At 40.3% G+C, this 15,483-nt stretch overlaps 1 protein-coding gene across 1 annotated transcript in view; it reads right to left on the bottom strand.

Moving 5' to 3' along the window:
- LOC121287194 (1,25-dihydroxyvitamin D(3) 24-hydroxylase, mitochondrial) overlaps positions 1-15,255 on the bottom strand; it is a 29,999-nt gene extending 14,744 nt beyond the window's left edge. Inside the window, exons 1-8 of the mRNA XM_041204834.1 lie at positions 15,242-15,255; positions 14,355-14,426; positions 6,208-6,378; positions 5,790-5,980; positions 5,190-5,283; positions 3,899-3,995; positions 2,774-2,865; positions 1,982-2,093 (exon numbers count right to left, since the gene is read on the bottom strand). Of these exons, the coding sequence (XP_041060768.1) occupies positions 1,982-2,093; positions 2,774-2,865; positions 3,899-3,995; positions 5,190-5,283; positions 5,790-5,980; positions 6,208-6,378; positions 14,355-14,414 (817 nt within the window). The 5' untranslated portion in view covers positions 14,415-14,426; positions 15,242-15,255. The remainder of the gene's footprint in view (positions 1-1,981; positions 2,094-2,773; positions 2,866-3,898; positions 3,996-5,189; positions 5,284-5,789; positions 5,981-6,207; positions 6,379-14,354; positions 14,427-15,241) is intronic.
- Between the last annotated feature and the right edge of the window lie 228 nt (positions 15,256-15,483).

Below are 15,483 nucleotides of genomic sequence, written 5' to 3'. Positions count from 1 at the left end.
TGCCATTCCAGTGAAATGGCATCAGGTTCAGCATTCAATCACATAATCAAAAAAGTGACTTTAAATCTCCCTTTTTTTAGAATGAATATAATTAATACCTATTTCTCAAAATACAGCGAGATAAAATAGTTCTTAAATTAGACATTAATTGCTACCTTGATTGTTTAACAACATACCAATTCAAATGATATTGATTTTCAAAAGGCCTTTGTAACAGAGATAATGGAATAGAAAATTAAAAGGAATACAGTCACGCAGACAGAGAAATGGTGAGGAGGGACAGAAATTAAATTGTGAATATAAAATAAAGTTTCTTGTACTGGAAAATATGACAAGCGGTGTTCCACAGACCTGTATTGGGACCACGCTTGTTTAGTACATATACGTAAATATTCCAAACTTCAGAAATGGGGAAACAAAATTGAAATTTACTGGATACATCAAATTTAGGATATAGTAAATTGTGACAATGACTATGAAAGACTGTTGTTGGAGACAGGAAGGTCATCAAGAATGCAGAGGGGTGATAGGTGAATTTCAATGTAGAACAATTAAGTAGAACATTTCAAAAGTAAAAATAGGGAAAATTTAAAATAGTTAAAATTTAAATGACGTAGAGGAGTAGGGTGGTCTTGCTTTGCAGATGCATAGGTTATTAAAATGAGCAGCAGAGATGGATAAGGTTATTGAAGAAAAAGCAATTGGAATCCTTGGTTTTATGTCCAGAGGCACAGGGCATAGGGCACATGTGGACAAAAATGCTAGTACAGACTCAATTGACAACATGGCCCAGTTCTGTGTTATAACAGTCGCTGGTTTTCTAGTTTAAGTTCTATGTTCTTTAGGAACTAGTACAGTAAATTACAGACTATTGTTCAAATTTTGAAAACTGGGTTATATCCAACCCTGTTTGATTAAATAGAGGTCTTTTCCTAGTTGGTGATAAAATTGTACATATGAAATTACTTTGGATAATCTAAATGCAAAATCAAATAGTTCTCAGCAACTCCATTTTTCTGAGTATTTCCATTTCTGGCATTAACCACCTTAACGGACTTTCAGAGTAAGATTGTTAAATAATGTCACTTGTACAGAATTTGGGGTAGTTTTGGGCTGCCAATTATATTCACCAAGAACTGGACTGAAAAGCTATAAATGTCCTTTTCATTTAGGACCTTACAATTGGCAAAGGCATTTACATAGAACTGGTGAACAACTGCTACAAAATAGTAATTGTATAGGGTAATGCACCTCCAAAACAATGGAATTTGTTAATTGCATAACCTATTGGACCATGGCATGCAGGTTTGTAGCTTATGTTAGGTGGAGTTTCAAACAGTCCAATGAGAATGGAACAATGGATAAATAAAAAGTGAGCATAGAACTGTTGTTCTCAAATAACAATTACTTTGACAACGTCTTCAGCTATTAACTCTGCAACAGATTTAAAATATCAGTCCTTCATATTATACCAAATGCTAAACCACCAGTTCACAGAAAAGTACTGCTTGGTAATTGGTTTGTTAAATGAGAATCAGTGAGGAAACAAGGACTACTTTCTGTTTGAAATATTTTTTGAAAGTATACGAAATATGAACCCTTTCCTCCCATGCTTAGCGAAATCACCAACAATATATAAGGGTTGACAGTGCTTCAAACTTCCCAAAGTTGTCTGCAAGATGATGCCAATGAGAGAGCAGAGTCATTTTCATCCAATCAATCTGTATTCACAGAAATTCCAGAGTCGTCTTCAGATTACTAACATTTCAAATTCAAAGAACCTGAAGAGTCAAGAGCTCCCCTGAGATTATACTGAAGTTGAAATTTCAGGCATTCATAGCTGTTCAAGTATTTCACAAATGAATAATTACATGTACTCCATAATCTGTAGGACTAAAACAATAATTTTCTAGAACCTGCCTGTGAATATTATTTCTGTAATAGTTGGAATTACGCATACACCCTTTAATTAGGCATGTACCTGTTTTGAAAATATTGTCCCAAGCTTCTGTGTGGTCTTTCCATGTCTTTGTATTAAAGCTTTTATGGAGCGCAACTGGAGTCACCATCATCTTACCAAATGTACTCATCATCTGAGATATACAGGAGGTAAAAAGAATGTCTGGTCATTTGCAAATTATGTACAGGGAAATAAATGCATTCTGAAAAAATGAAATTAGCTTCTTTTCGTTGTGTTGTATTCAATCCTTTCTGTTTTAAGCAATTATCCCTGCTTATTTGGGTCAGAAATCTGCAAAATATGTTTCTTCCAGTAAGAAAGATGCAAGTAAACAGTTTTGTTGCATTTTTTTTCTGTCAGATGTAACAGGCTAACAGAGATTTGATCTATTAGTCTACAATCATTTTAGATCCCATTTATTTTAGGGCTGTACATTAATTCCTTCATTACGTCTTATAATTCAGAGTAACACAGAGAACACTAGAGATACACAAATTTGCATCTAAAAAGAGAAAAAAAAAGTAATTATTTTGCATGTCGGCCTTTTGCTAAAACTTTGAGCCTGTGTTTCATTTAGATTTTCATCATTTTTATCATTGTAATTGATAGCCAGCTTTTACCCAAAAATAATAATTATACAGGGTCCTGCAGAAAATTCCACCTGTTATTTTGCTGAGATATTAATCCAGTAATGTGTATACGTATTTTATTGCACTGTTTAATTTGTGATATTTTTACAGAAACAAACATTTTTGGTACCCTTTAGGACTAATTGATGATCTATACTAAACTCATTCATTGCTGTGTACTTACAATTTTAACTGCCTGTATGAAGTTCAAAGATTCTTCAACTACATCTTGTTCCAGCAGGCCAAATCTTTTGTCATATAACACCAAGCAAATTGCTATAATTAGAAAGTTACTGATAAGTGCATAATGCAATTGCCAAACACATTGCCTATATATAACATATTAAATTGTATCTAAATGTTTTAATAAAGAGCTAGAATAATTATTTGCAAAGGAATATTTAATTCAAATATATATTGTTTATAACCTATGACAGAACAATTTAGGATGCGGTATCTGAAAAATGGAGGAAAATTTTTTTATGCTATATGGGTACTTGGTTTTTTTAAAATGGCTTTTCTCAGATCTTTGGGGTGGAGCAGAGGTCAAAATGTTCCCCAGAGAACTTGGCAACCAGAGGGAGGGAAATTTGGAAAGCTAGTCAACAGTGATCTTCCTCTTGCACTTCCTCTTGCATCTTCTGTATTTTGTTAGCTTGTTACAGAGTGCTATAGGCAAAGCTTGGGAGATCCTCTCTTCTGGGGAATGGAGAAGGAAATGGACAACTTAAAGCTTGGGGGAAGGAATTATTAACAAATGGAGGGAGGACAACTATTTCAAATACTTCTTAGTACCACATTGTTATAAATATTTTCAAGCTTTCACAAATGTATTTTGTGTCCTTAGGAAACTCTTCCTTACCATTTGGCTCTTATTGGATGATGTTATTCGTTATTTGATCTTATTGGATGATGGGTCAGAATTGAAAAGTGGAGCTCATCCAACTCACCCTAACTCCTAGTAAAAACTTAGCCTTTAACTAAGCAAACTTTCTCACCCATATTTGAGAAAGCATTCTGTGTCAACAATAGTCACATCAACATTAATGATAAAGTCACGTGGCGTGTGCACTTCAATGGAAACCTTACTGGTGTTTTAATTTGCTGTAACAGGAATGCAATTTATTTGAAGACATCTTTCCAGAAGAAAAGAATTGGAATACTTAAATAATCTTGACCAAATTAGCTTACTCCAATTTTTAAACTGGATTTTATTCTAAACCTGGTGAGCAAATGGGAATTTGTAACTCTATTCACTTATCTTCAATAACCGAGGAGTGTTTGGCGTAACATTTTCACAAGAGCTTACTTTCAAAGGACCATTTGTTCAGTTCCTGGTAGAAATCATTAATCTTTCCTGCCTCGTCACGGACCATCTCCATTCTGCCGATGAAATCTGCTAAAACCTGAGAAATGTTGAGAAAAACGAAGTAAACTCGTGTCCAAAGCGGGGGTTCCTGGATTGTACCGTCTCCAATGGGGAGTCCCAGGAGCTCCTGTCTGGCAATCTGGTCATTGCATTTCTGGATTTTCCGCTGCTTGTCCAACCACGGCTAACATATCTTTCGCTAGGCACGAATAGATCATAATAATAACCGCTCTGTTTACCTGTGGGGAGCCAATACCGCCTTGTGCAAGCTCGGAAAAGGAGAACCCCTGCACCCTATCCCCGCCCCCCAAATGTATAAATGTAAGGAGTCTCCCAGCGAACAATTTTTGAAACCCACTGTCTAAGAAGCTACTTTGCTAAAACTCAGCAGGTCTGGCAGCATCGGCGAAGAGGACAGTTGACGTTTCGAGTCCTCATGACCCTCAACAGAACTGTTTTGTTGAAGGGTCATGAGGACTCGAAACGTCAACTGTACTCTTCTCCGCCGATGCTGCAAGACCTGCTGAGTTTTCCCAGATATATTTTTTGTTTTGGATTTCCAGCATCCGCAGTTTATTTTGTTTTTAAGCTACTTTGCTAAGCGGATTCACTTCACCCGTCGCGCACATCTGTTTCTGTTATTTTTCTGGTGTTGGTTGAAAGCTGATTTCTTCGCAATATTTAATCATCCTTCCTCCGATCATCAAACTGCAGTACCGGTATTCGTTGGCAAAGTCCAGGGGCATTTCTTTAGACGTGTTTGCGAAGGTTACCATGGTGCTTGCCAACGTAGGGCGAGTACAGATCAGGTATTGATTCAACTATACAGAAGCAACCACTCTTCAGCAAACAGCGAACTCAGGAATGTCACTGATTACAGCGATTACACCGATACCTCTTTACATTGGCTGCAAGGCTGGGCTTTGACATGCGCTTCATGGCATGTTAAGTTCTCCCGTGCCAATATTTTAAACGGTGCTGTAAAAAATATCAACAATAAAATTGTGATTTATTTTCAAAATCACTGCGTTTCTGCACAGTCTTGCAGAGCCCTGTGAGATGGACAGTTCTCTGATTCCTATTTCACACGGATTTGCATCGAAGCTCGGAGGCTTGCTCGCTCACTAATCTAAGCGCCGCAACAGGGAAGATTATGTGTTTCCGATGTCCCTATTATACGTAAAGGCTTATGTAAAACCGTATGAGGCGCGGTGGAGTAGAATGTCTTTACCCCGTTGATTTTTCCATCCAGTTTTACCACTTCTGTTGGCTTCATCAGCTTTTTTTGAAATATGCTCCTCACCCTTTGCCAGTCTTTTCCTTCCCTAAAATCAAGAAACACACACAACTTTATGTAGTTGATCGCTCCGCCCGCCACTGGGAGTAAAGGATTTATATGCACGCTGTCTTAAACCTAGCAGATATTTCCCTCGTTTTTTTTTTCTGAAAACCTTAACTTTGATCGAACTTCCTAATAGCAGCGAACTATTTTTTAAGCATTCGTTCATGGAATGTGGTCATAGCTGGCTAGGCCAGCATTTATCGTCCATTCCTAATTAAGAGTCCACCACATTGCTGTCGGTCTGGAGTCACATGTGGGTCAGACCAGGTAATGCATGTTTGCAAAAGTACAGCTTCTTGTGATCACCGTCTGATGTTCAACGTTTGCGAATGCAGCAATAATATTTAAAACAATTCCAAAGTTCTGCCATTTGTAATTCTCAATGAAATACACTCTTATGAAATAAATTGGATCATCATTTGTATTTATATATTTTGACGGATAATTGTTAATGGCGTGGTTGATGCGGGTTTTGCCTCTTGTACTCACAGTATGAGCAGTCCATACGCTTCGTCTCTATAGTCTCGGTAAGCCTTCCACGGTTTGATCTCCAGACGCTGCGGGTAATTGCTTTCTTTGCGGTAAAGCGCTTCGAGGAGACACGGAGCACCGATGTGTATGGATTCAAATGGCCCCAATTTCATCTTAAAAATCTTCCCAAATTTCTTGTGAAATTCGACCTATGAAAAAAAAACGCACGCTTAATGACACTAATGGGAGGAAAACCACCTGCTGTGCGGATTGCAATGTGACCCTGTCATTCCTATAGGTATATTTTTACAAGGAAAAAATAGCTTAGATCAGGTGAACTCGGACTTCTCTATTATTATCTGAAACCGCTAACAACAAATTCTTATTACAAATCCATGGGTGAACCTATAATTGATTGGTCCATCCCTCAATTTACCAGTGTTTTGTGTTGTTTTTGGAGCCCTCCTCTCCTGATAACCTCCAGCAGGCTCCCCAGCACTGGCCAGTTGGTGGGGCCGGGGATGGAGCTATGCTCACACGGTGCTAAGGCGCTGCCAGTAGTAGAAATCCGAATGCTGTGTTGCAGCTTGCTCCCTTGTCTCAAAACCTGCAGAAGCAAACGGACGTTTTTGCTTTGAAATCGCATTTTTTTTTGAACCTCAAATGTAAAGAGCAGCAACAAATTAGCTCGGTTCTATTTGGAAAGCGACTTTCTTCCCGAATATATATAGATCCAGCGGCTTGTGTGGCTGCCAGCCTCTGACCAATCAGAAACGGCACCTGGTTGGTGTGGCTGACAAGCCCACGATTCATTTTATTTTTATTCTTCGCAAACAGGTGGAGAGCCCGGGCAGATTCTGGGAATCGACTGAAGCACGTCACAAGCCACTGCAAGCACCCGAACAGCAGCACTGTAAACTGCAGCCTCAGTAGATTCTGGGCAGGGCATTGCGAATCGCTTCGTTTGAACAAGGATGAGTTGATGTAGTCATCTCATTTAGGAATAACATACTTATAAACAAAAACTAGGCTGAAAGAATAGACTATGCAAATGACTGCATTTCCTTTTTTTAAAAAAAAGTAATCAAACCAATTTGAACGCTGTTGGGAGTAACAGAATCTCACATCCGATCACTGATTTTTTTTAGCAATGTTAAAATGCGCATGGTTTTTTTTCCCAATACTTCGCTCCTGTATTCCGTAACATATGCATTCTTATAGGGAATCTGGAAAATTCCCCTCCATTTCTTTCTATACCCCATTCGTTATCGGGCTGTCCCTTCCCAATTTCTCTCGCCGTGTCTTCACAAATCATTTGTACAAATGTCAGCAAAATGGAAATATTAAAGACCGATCTACGATCAGAAAACTGCGAGAGCTGTTCTAGTTAATCTAGTTAAACACAGAACCATGTGTTTATTTTTCAATCTGAGTTCCAGCTATGTTTTTTTTTAATATATCAAAATAAGATAATGTCACTTTAGCATAGTTCAATACTCTCAGATTTGAGGCAGACAAACTCCACAGCAGGAATTGACCACATATACTAGACTGGCATTTCAGTAGAGGGCTGACGAACTGCTGCTCTGTTGAAGGTGCCGCCTTTTGGAAGACAAACAAAAGCCCCAGCTGGATACACGAGATCCCACGGCACAGTTCCAAGAAGAATGGCGATTAGAGTAGTGAAGTCACGCCGGAGTTGAAGTTACCTTTCCTTCAAGCAGCACCTCCAGAACAGATGAACTGGTCACTGATCTCCCTGTTGTTTGTGGGATGCTTACTGCGATTACGAGTAGTTGAGTTCTGGATGTGAGAGGTGCTTTGTAATTTGATTACCTTGTTTCTCTCTTTTCCTCTCCCTTGCTATTGTTTCCTTTGCTGTTTCTCACAACTCATCTTTTTCTCTCCATATTTGCTTCTAATGCTACGATCACTTTATCATAGCAACGAAATCGTGAGCTTCCTTCTCCAATCTCCCCAAAAGCCATATTGTAGACCTGTCCAGTCAGCTGGGGCTGTGAATCTATTTTTTAATATGTCCGTGTTTGGGGGGATGGGGGTTGCGGGGTGAAGACAGTAAAGGTAACCTAAGGTCTACTTCTACCCATTAGAATCAGATAACTGAGGACCTCATTTTAATCTCACCGGACCTTTATTACTTGAGGTACTCTAAGCGTGAGCGCCATTTATCACATTGACACGTCTTTCATCTTCTGATCATACTCTAGGGACTTCTCATACCTGTCTCATACTTTATTCTGTTTCGCAAAATAGTTTTTTATGCCTTGGTTTGGCAGGATTGCCCTTAGCATGGAACTATAAGAATAATTATGTTTGAATAGATAGAAATAAAATGCAGCACATTTATAAATGGGTGTAAATAAATCCATTTATTGAGAAGCCTTGTCTATAGCATGTAGCACACATTGATTTTTTATGTGACAGATTAAATGTAGTCTCCCCTCCGAGTCAGAAGGTTGCAGGTTCAAATTCCAGTTTTGGAATTGAGCACAAAAATCAAGACTGGTATTCCAGTGCAGGACTGAAGAAGTGCTGCACTGTTGAAGGTGCCATCTTTCAGATGAGACATTAAACTGAGGCCTCCCTCTGCCCTTTTAGGTGGACATAAAAAATCTCATAGCGCAACTTTAAAGAAGAATAGGAGTCATCCGTGGTATCTTGGCCGATACTTATTCCTCAATGAACACTTCCTTGCAAGGTCATTGGATTGTGATCAGAATCAGGAAACTGCTGATTTTTTTCCTCTCTAGTTCTGGTATATTGAGACCATCTATAGTCTTCCTACAACTCAGTTAACTGAACAGAAACTGGGACAAATCTGGGACCTGCCTTAGAATGTATAGGTCTGTATCGCAGTGGATGATATATATGGTCATGTAGCATCCAGAGAACTCTTTTGAGATAAAAGTAATGAGGAAATAAGATTTCAGGATAAATATAACCATATTGAGGGCTAAATTGGGGTGTGTAAGTGCTCATTTTTAAGTACTATGTGGCCATCTGGTGCTTGTTAACAAAGTCCAAGGTGCATTGTGCATACTTCCAAAGGAACTTCACAGGATGCCATTTTGGTAAAGCGTTTGCAAAAATGCACCTAATGACCACCAGCAGCGTGTAAAACAGGCAGATTATGACACAAATCAATGTGCAAGGCTGATTTCACACCAGTGCTGCCATGTGCAAACTGTACACATCAGTCAATGCCCTGTCTTAACATTGCACAACTGGGCAGAATATTTAATGGAATGAAAGACACCCCCACCAACTTTATTTAAAAAGAGTATGAACTACTTACAGGTTAGTGGCTGCTGTATTTCTTCTTGCTGCTGACCCAATTGCAAGTGTTTATGGGAAGCTTTGCTATGCTTGTCAGCGGTGCTATTTTCAGATGAGATGGGTAGTTAAAAGATCCAATGGCACTATTTTGATGAAGAGCAGGGGAGTTATCCCCATATCCTGGCCAATATTTGTCCCTTAATTAACATCACTAAAAACAGATTACCTGGTCATTACCACATTACTGTTTGTGGGAACTTGCAGTGTGCAATTTGGCTGCCATGTTTCCTGTATTACAACAGTGACTACACTTCAAAAATACTTTATTGACTGTAAGTGCTTTCTGATGTTTGATGGTCATGAAAACCACTATATAAATGCAGATCTTTCTTTCTTTCTTCACTTGGCTAAAGTTTGAATACCCTGCAGGGAGCAATCAGACTGGTGCTGAAACACTTTTTTGGTCATTTAAAACCTTGCGCTGAAACAAGTTGTTTCCAGACAAGGGTGGCCTGATAGGGCATTCCCTGGGAATTGATCATGACTGGGAAAATGAAGAGAGGTCACACAGAGCAGGACAAACTGCTAGGAGATGCAGGAAGAGGAGGAGGGTAGATCTCTCAACAGGAGCTCAGAACCACTGAGTCTTTCAGGAACAATTTCTTTATTTCAATGTTAGCAAATGGATTCAATTTATTTGCCTCACAAAAGAGGTTGTGATTGAAATCTGTCAAGCCACAACAGCAACTTCAAAGCAGGGAAAGAACAACATTGCCTGTGATTGTCAAGATGACCATGGCTCTTTTGTGCACCTGGCTCCTTCCAGGCTGTTGCTACAGAAATAAGCAACATTTCGCAGTAGTACACATAAGGGAGCTCACTAAAACTCTCTGTACACAGAGAAACAATTTCATTGCATTCACTCTTGCCAGAGACAAGCAGGCGGAATGAACACAAGGGTTTACATGGATTGTAGATTTCCCTAGAATGCAGGATGTCATCAACTACACGCACATTATTTTGCAAGCACCTCAAGTAAGCTTGGTCTTTTTCATGAACTAAAAGGGATTTCACTCCTTTGATGTATAGCTGTTTATGATCATAGGCAGCTCCTTTTGCAGATGCATGCCTGTTATCCTGGCTGCAGCTGTGATTCCTTCATTCTGTGGAAATCATCTATGCTGGCTGTATTTGACTCAGAATATCAAGTCAAATGTTGGCCTCTGGTGACAAGAGTTATCCACTCATGACATGGCTCATGACTCTGTTCTCCTTGTTCTGGAACCCATGAACATGCATGCATCAGGCTTACAATGAGAATCATGTTGTCACATGGAATATCATAGAATATAACGTCAGTGTCTCAAGCAATGCCTTTGTTCCCTGGACCACTCTGGAAGATCCCTGCAGGACACAGTTTAATGGGTATCAATATTTGAAATAGTATGCTGTACAACCTCATCATTATGAGAGAAAAATCCTTGCTACCAACTATCTGTTGAGGAGCAGGAGCACAAGGAAGAGGAGGAGTAGGAAGGGGAAGAAGTGGAAGTACCATAGGAAGTAAAGGAACAGGAAGAGGAGAAGAGACTATAGTGAATGCAGTTCCTTTCTGTCCATGTTCTACATGATAAGGTCATTCATGAGCAATGCTGTTAACTCAACCACACATCCCCATTTACCAACAGTTCCACATTTCTTACTATTCCTCTATCAATGAACATCACATCATCCTTCTTGCAGCAATACAAAAATAAACACCATCAGAAACTGCACTTTGCAATCCAATTTTGTAAATTCAGTCATTACATAATGCATATAAAATTAAACTTACCACCCTTGTGCATTCCTTTAGTGCCTCTCTATTGTGGGCCTCTACCTATCTTAGTTCTCCTACAAGATGCTTACCCAATGAGTGCACCATGGCTGGTGGAAGGCTGCTGACCTTTAATGAGGGCACTGCAAACGGCTTTAAAGGATGAGCTCGAACAGCTCTCTGACTAGAAGGCTGGACTCAGATGACATTATCTTAGTCTGGGCTACAGCAATCTGGCTGGCTAACTGACAGGCAACAACAAGGGCATTGACAGAGTGGAAAGGATGGGAGCAGAAATGCTGTCATCCTAAGAGAGGACAGCAGGTTTGTGTTCCATGGAGCCATAACCAGTCTCCTGAGATGGTGGCTAAGCAATCCTACTGACCAATTGGAGAAGAGATTGATTGACCACTGTGACATCCTGGATTCCCCTTTGAACAATCCTGAGCCAGAATTGCAAAGATCTGAGCTTCTAGTGCAGCATTCAGACCCTCGATGGAAACTTTTTGTGCTGCAATGGAGGCTGTGACATTGACCATCAGATGGACATCATAATGGGTCCCACAGCCGTGCTGATGAAGATGACCACCAATTTTATTTGGAAAGAATGGGCACCAAGCTGTGCACCAAACTAATTAAGAATTTGATGGACTCCTCCATGCTCCTTGACATTGTAGTCAGTCTTTCCAGCAGGCTTTCCAGTGCATCAAGTATTTGTTTAAATACACCCATCAGTCTCTTTCTATAAACTGGCCAATCAAAGCTATCATTTGAGTCCTCTGAAGCAGAACAAGTGTATGACCTTGCCCTCTGGTGAGCTGGCCCCTGTGCTATCATTTCCCCCAGGTGTGGCACCAATACACTTGTGCTGGTGTCTCACCACATGCAGATTCCTCTTCTCTCTTAGCCTGTAAAATAAATGCAGTGCCAGTCTCTGAGCTGGTGGCTGTGAAGGTAAAATCAAGTGACAGTGTCCCTTCATCTTCACTATCTTCTCCCTCTTTCTCCTCTGACTGGTAAGGTTCCAATTCATCAGTACCTGAAATGAAAAGGAAAAAGGCTAGGGTTGTGGTAAGAGGAAAGTAGAAAGTAAGAATGTGTGCTTACACAATTTGTAGCTTGTGAATCTCAAGGTATTGAGGGATCAGAGAAAAGTGGAAGAAAGGAGGATGATTTGTTATGTGGATAGCCTCAATGTTGGTCCCTCAAGCTCTGCCAATAGCCACAGACTTATTAATGTCTTTTCCCATGATGGCCAGCACTGTCTCCTCCATGGGAGTTAAAACATGTCCTCCTTCAGTTCTTTCCTGCTGTCTCCTGTTACATATCACTGTCTTCTGGATTTCAGTGAATGTCCTGAAATATGGTTGAATGATGTAGCTGTCATGGTTGAACAACTGCCAGTGTGTGTGAGTTGTGTGTTGTGGGTGAGATGTTTGTAATAGTGCTAAGCGTGTGAGGTGAGGTATTGAATGGTGTGGAATTAAAGGATTGAATATTGATCATTAGAGATTGTGGGTAGATGGCTGAATGGAGTATGGTGAATTGGATTAAGGTAGTAGCTCCAATGGTAGGATATGTCATTTGAAGATTGAACTCCATCAACTTGACAACTCATGTCAGATTGCTAAGCTTCATCCTGCACCGTTTCCATGTTCTTGAAGCTACACTCTTGATATTAAATTCTACCATTACTTTTCCACACTGCCATCTGACCTTATGTCTGGAGCTCCTATTTACCTGCAGAAACAGCATTTCTCTCTTCTCCATGTCTTGCAGCAAGACCTCCAGTGCATTGTCAGAACCCCTGAGTGGCACAGTCTTTCACATTTTCCAGCATTCTTCAAAGTATCATAGTACCAATTCAAAACAAAAACAAAAATACCTGGAAAAACTCAGCAGGTCTGGCAGCATCTGCAGAGAGGAACACAGTTAATGTTTCGAGTCCATATGACTCTCCAACAGAACTAAGTAAAAATAGAAGAGAGGTGAAATATAAGCTGGTTTAAGGGGTGGGGGGGCGGTGGGGGGACACTGGATCAGGTAGAGTTGGATAGAGGGCCAGTGATAGGTGGAGATAACCAAAAGATGTCCCACCTGTCCCACCCCCCCCCACCTTAAACCAGCTTATATTTCACCTCTCTTCTATTTTTACTTAGTTCTGTTGAAGAGTCATATGGACTTGAAACGTTAACTGTGTTCCTCTCCGCAGATGCTGCCAGACCTGCTGAGTTTTTCCAGGTATTTTTGTTTTTGTTTTGGATTTCCAGCATCCGCAGTTTTTTGCTTTTATCATAGTACCGATTCACTTGTCTAAAAACTCTCACCCCTTCTTGCAGCCACACTGCGCCTCCCATTTAAGAGGTGCAGGCTGTGTTTAAGTAGCACTAACCACTCACAAAACCAGGCCATCTGCTGATGCATGCAGCCAATGAACAGTGTACATGGTACTGGCTGCACAAAGCAATCAATTTAGACAGCAGGTAATATGAATTTAACATGCAGCACACTGAATGAGCTTGGGTTAATTATGTTTTGTGATTCTCGTAATCATTTTTGGAGATTATCCAATTTAAATCCCATTACATTTTAGTTGCACTTACTCATAAAAATGTCTAGAAAACATGTTGATTTGTAAAGTCATTAATTCAATGGTATGTTGGTTACTAAATGACAACAAAAATCCATATGACACTTGTGTGCTTTGACCCTTTACCTGTGGCAAGACAAAATGGATTAACAGGTTTAGGAGACGTTCAGTCAGGTCAAAACAGAGTCACTGAGTTCTTTCCAGTAAATTCTATTATCAGGAAATGTCTTTGCCAAGAGAGGTTTGTGAAACTAGTGCCAGCGTCATTACCAAAGACATAATGAACCAGATTGCCCTCCGCAGCCTAGACTTGTTCTATTTACTCACCAAATGCAATCAAAAGAATCTGATCTTTAGATTTCATCTACTACCTGCCAGTGAGTTATAAATTCCTGACCCTAGTGTATTCACACACATTAAAAAGTGCTCCTGGTGAACTGAATTTCTACTTTCTTTCCCTCTTTAGTGCTGTGTCAGAAATATGATAAATAATTCAAAGACTTTGGGCTGAACTTTCAATGGCCTGTTGAGTGAGTTTGGATGCAGGTGGGACTGGAAAATCAAACACATGGATGTTGTGACTAGTTCTTGACCCATCACTAATGCAGTTAAATTTCAAAGAGAGAGCAGGAGGGGGGATCCGGCAATCTCCGGCAATCCGCACACCTCCAAATAATTGCTCATTGAGCTTGTTGTGGAACTCTTTCAGTATGGGGAGACAGTGGCGTAGTGATAAATGTCAATGGGCTAATAATTCAGAGGCCCAGGCTTTGGGGACATGGATTCAAATCCCACCATAGCAGCTGGCAGAATTTGAATTCAATTAATAAGTCTAGTACAGTAATGTCTTTTAGGGAAGGAAATCTGCCATCTGCCTTACCTGGTATGACCGACATGCCACTCCAGATGGCCAGCAAAGGAGGGTCTGACTCTGAGACATGCTTGGGCTTATCTGTCGGGAACACAGCAGAGAGTCATTAGTGCCATGACTGCAGTGTGAAAAATTGTGTAAAAGGGGAGAGTAAAACGCAATTGCTCAGTGTTACAGAGCTACAATCGCTGGAGCTGAAAGGCTTGATTTTGTGAGGAGAGATTGTTTGGACTCTTGAAAGGAATGTGACTCTGCTGGCACCCAAAACCACTTATTGCCATGTGTGCTTGGTTTGACTTGCTGGAGCTCTTCTCCCAAGTGGAGAGAAGAGTACTGCTCTCTCCTCTGCCACAGCCTCAATTAAGACCTCAAGTGAGGGAATCAGAAAAATGCGGGTCTGCCAAGGGACTGCTACTCAAACCACTGCTGGCCCTCGGCCTTCTGCCCTCTCTGCTCATTCATTCCTAAATGCAATGGCTGTTGTTTACCATTTAAATCATCCATCCATTCGTAGTTCCCGCCTCCTGGCCGTGCCTGACACCCATAATTGGACAGTGAATTGGGTCAAGACCAATTAGTGCATGACACTCTGAAAATTGTGAAGCTGACGTTGAAGTAGTGCTGGGTTGGAACCCGGAAATGTTCTGGGCATTGAGTTCCTGACCACAAATTGAAAATATGGCCCTTGGGATTTGACAATGCTTAAGATATATTCATTAAAAAAGATGATTCAACGACCTCATTCAGTTTATACTGATAATCACATAACAGAATGCCTGCAAATTACACAAGAGCTACTAGGAAACTACAAGGCACATAACAAACACATAATTACCCACAAAATTTACCCTACAGCAACTTACATTTATATAAAACAAAAACAAAAACAGAATTACCTGGAAAAACTCAGCAGGTCTGGCAGCATCGGCGGAGAAGAAAAGAGTTGACGTTTCGAGTCCTCATGACTATTCGACAGAACTTGAGTTTGAGTCCAAGAAAGAGTTGAAATATAAGCTGGTTTAAGGTGTGTGTGGGGGGGGCAGAGAGAGAGAGAGAGAGAGAGAAGTAGAGTGGGGGTGTGGTTGTAGGGACAAACAAGCAGTGATAGAAGCAGATCATCAAAAGATGTCAACAACAA

The sequence above is a fragment of the Carcharodon carcharias genome, chromosome 14, assembly GCF_017639515.1.
Source record: "Carcharodon carcharias isolate sCarCar2 chromosome 14, sCarCar2.pri, whole genome shotgun sequence".
In the NCBI taxonomy this organism is placed as follows: domain Eukaryota; kingdom Metazoa; phylum Chordata; class Chondrichthyes; order Lamniformes; family Lamnidae; genus Carcharodon; species Carcharodon carcharias.
Note: the sequence above shows the minus strand (reverse complement) of the source record. Positions and strands in the feature narration are given on the sequence as shown.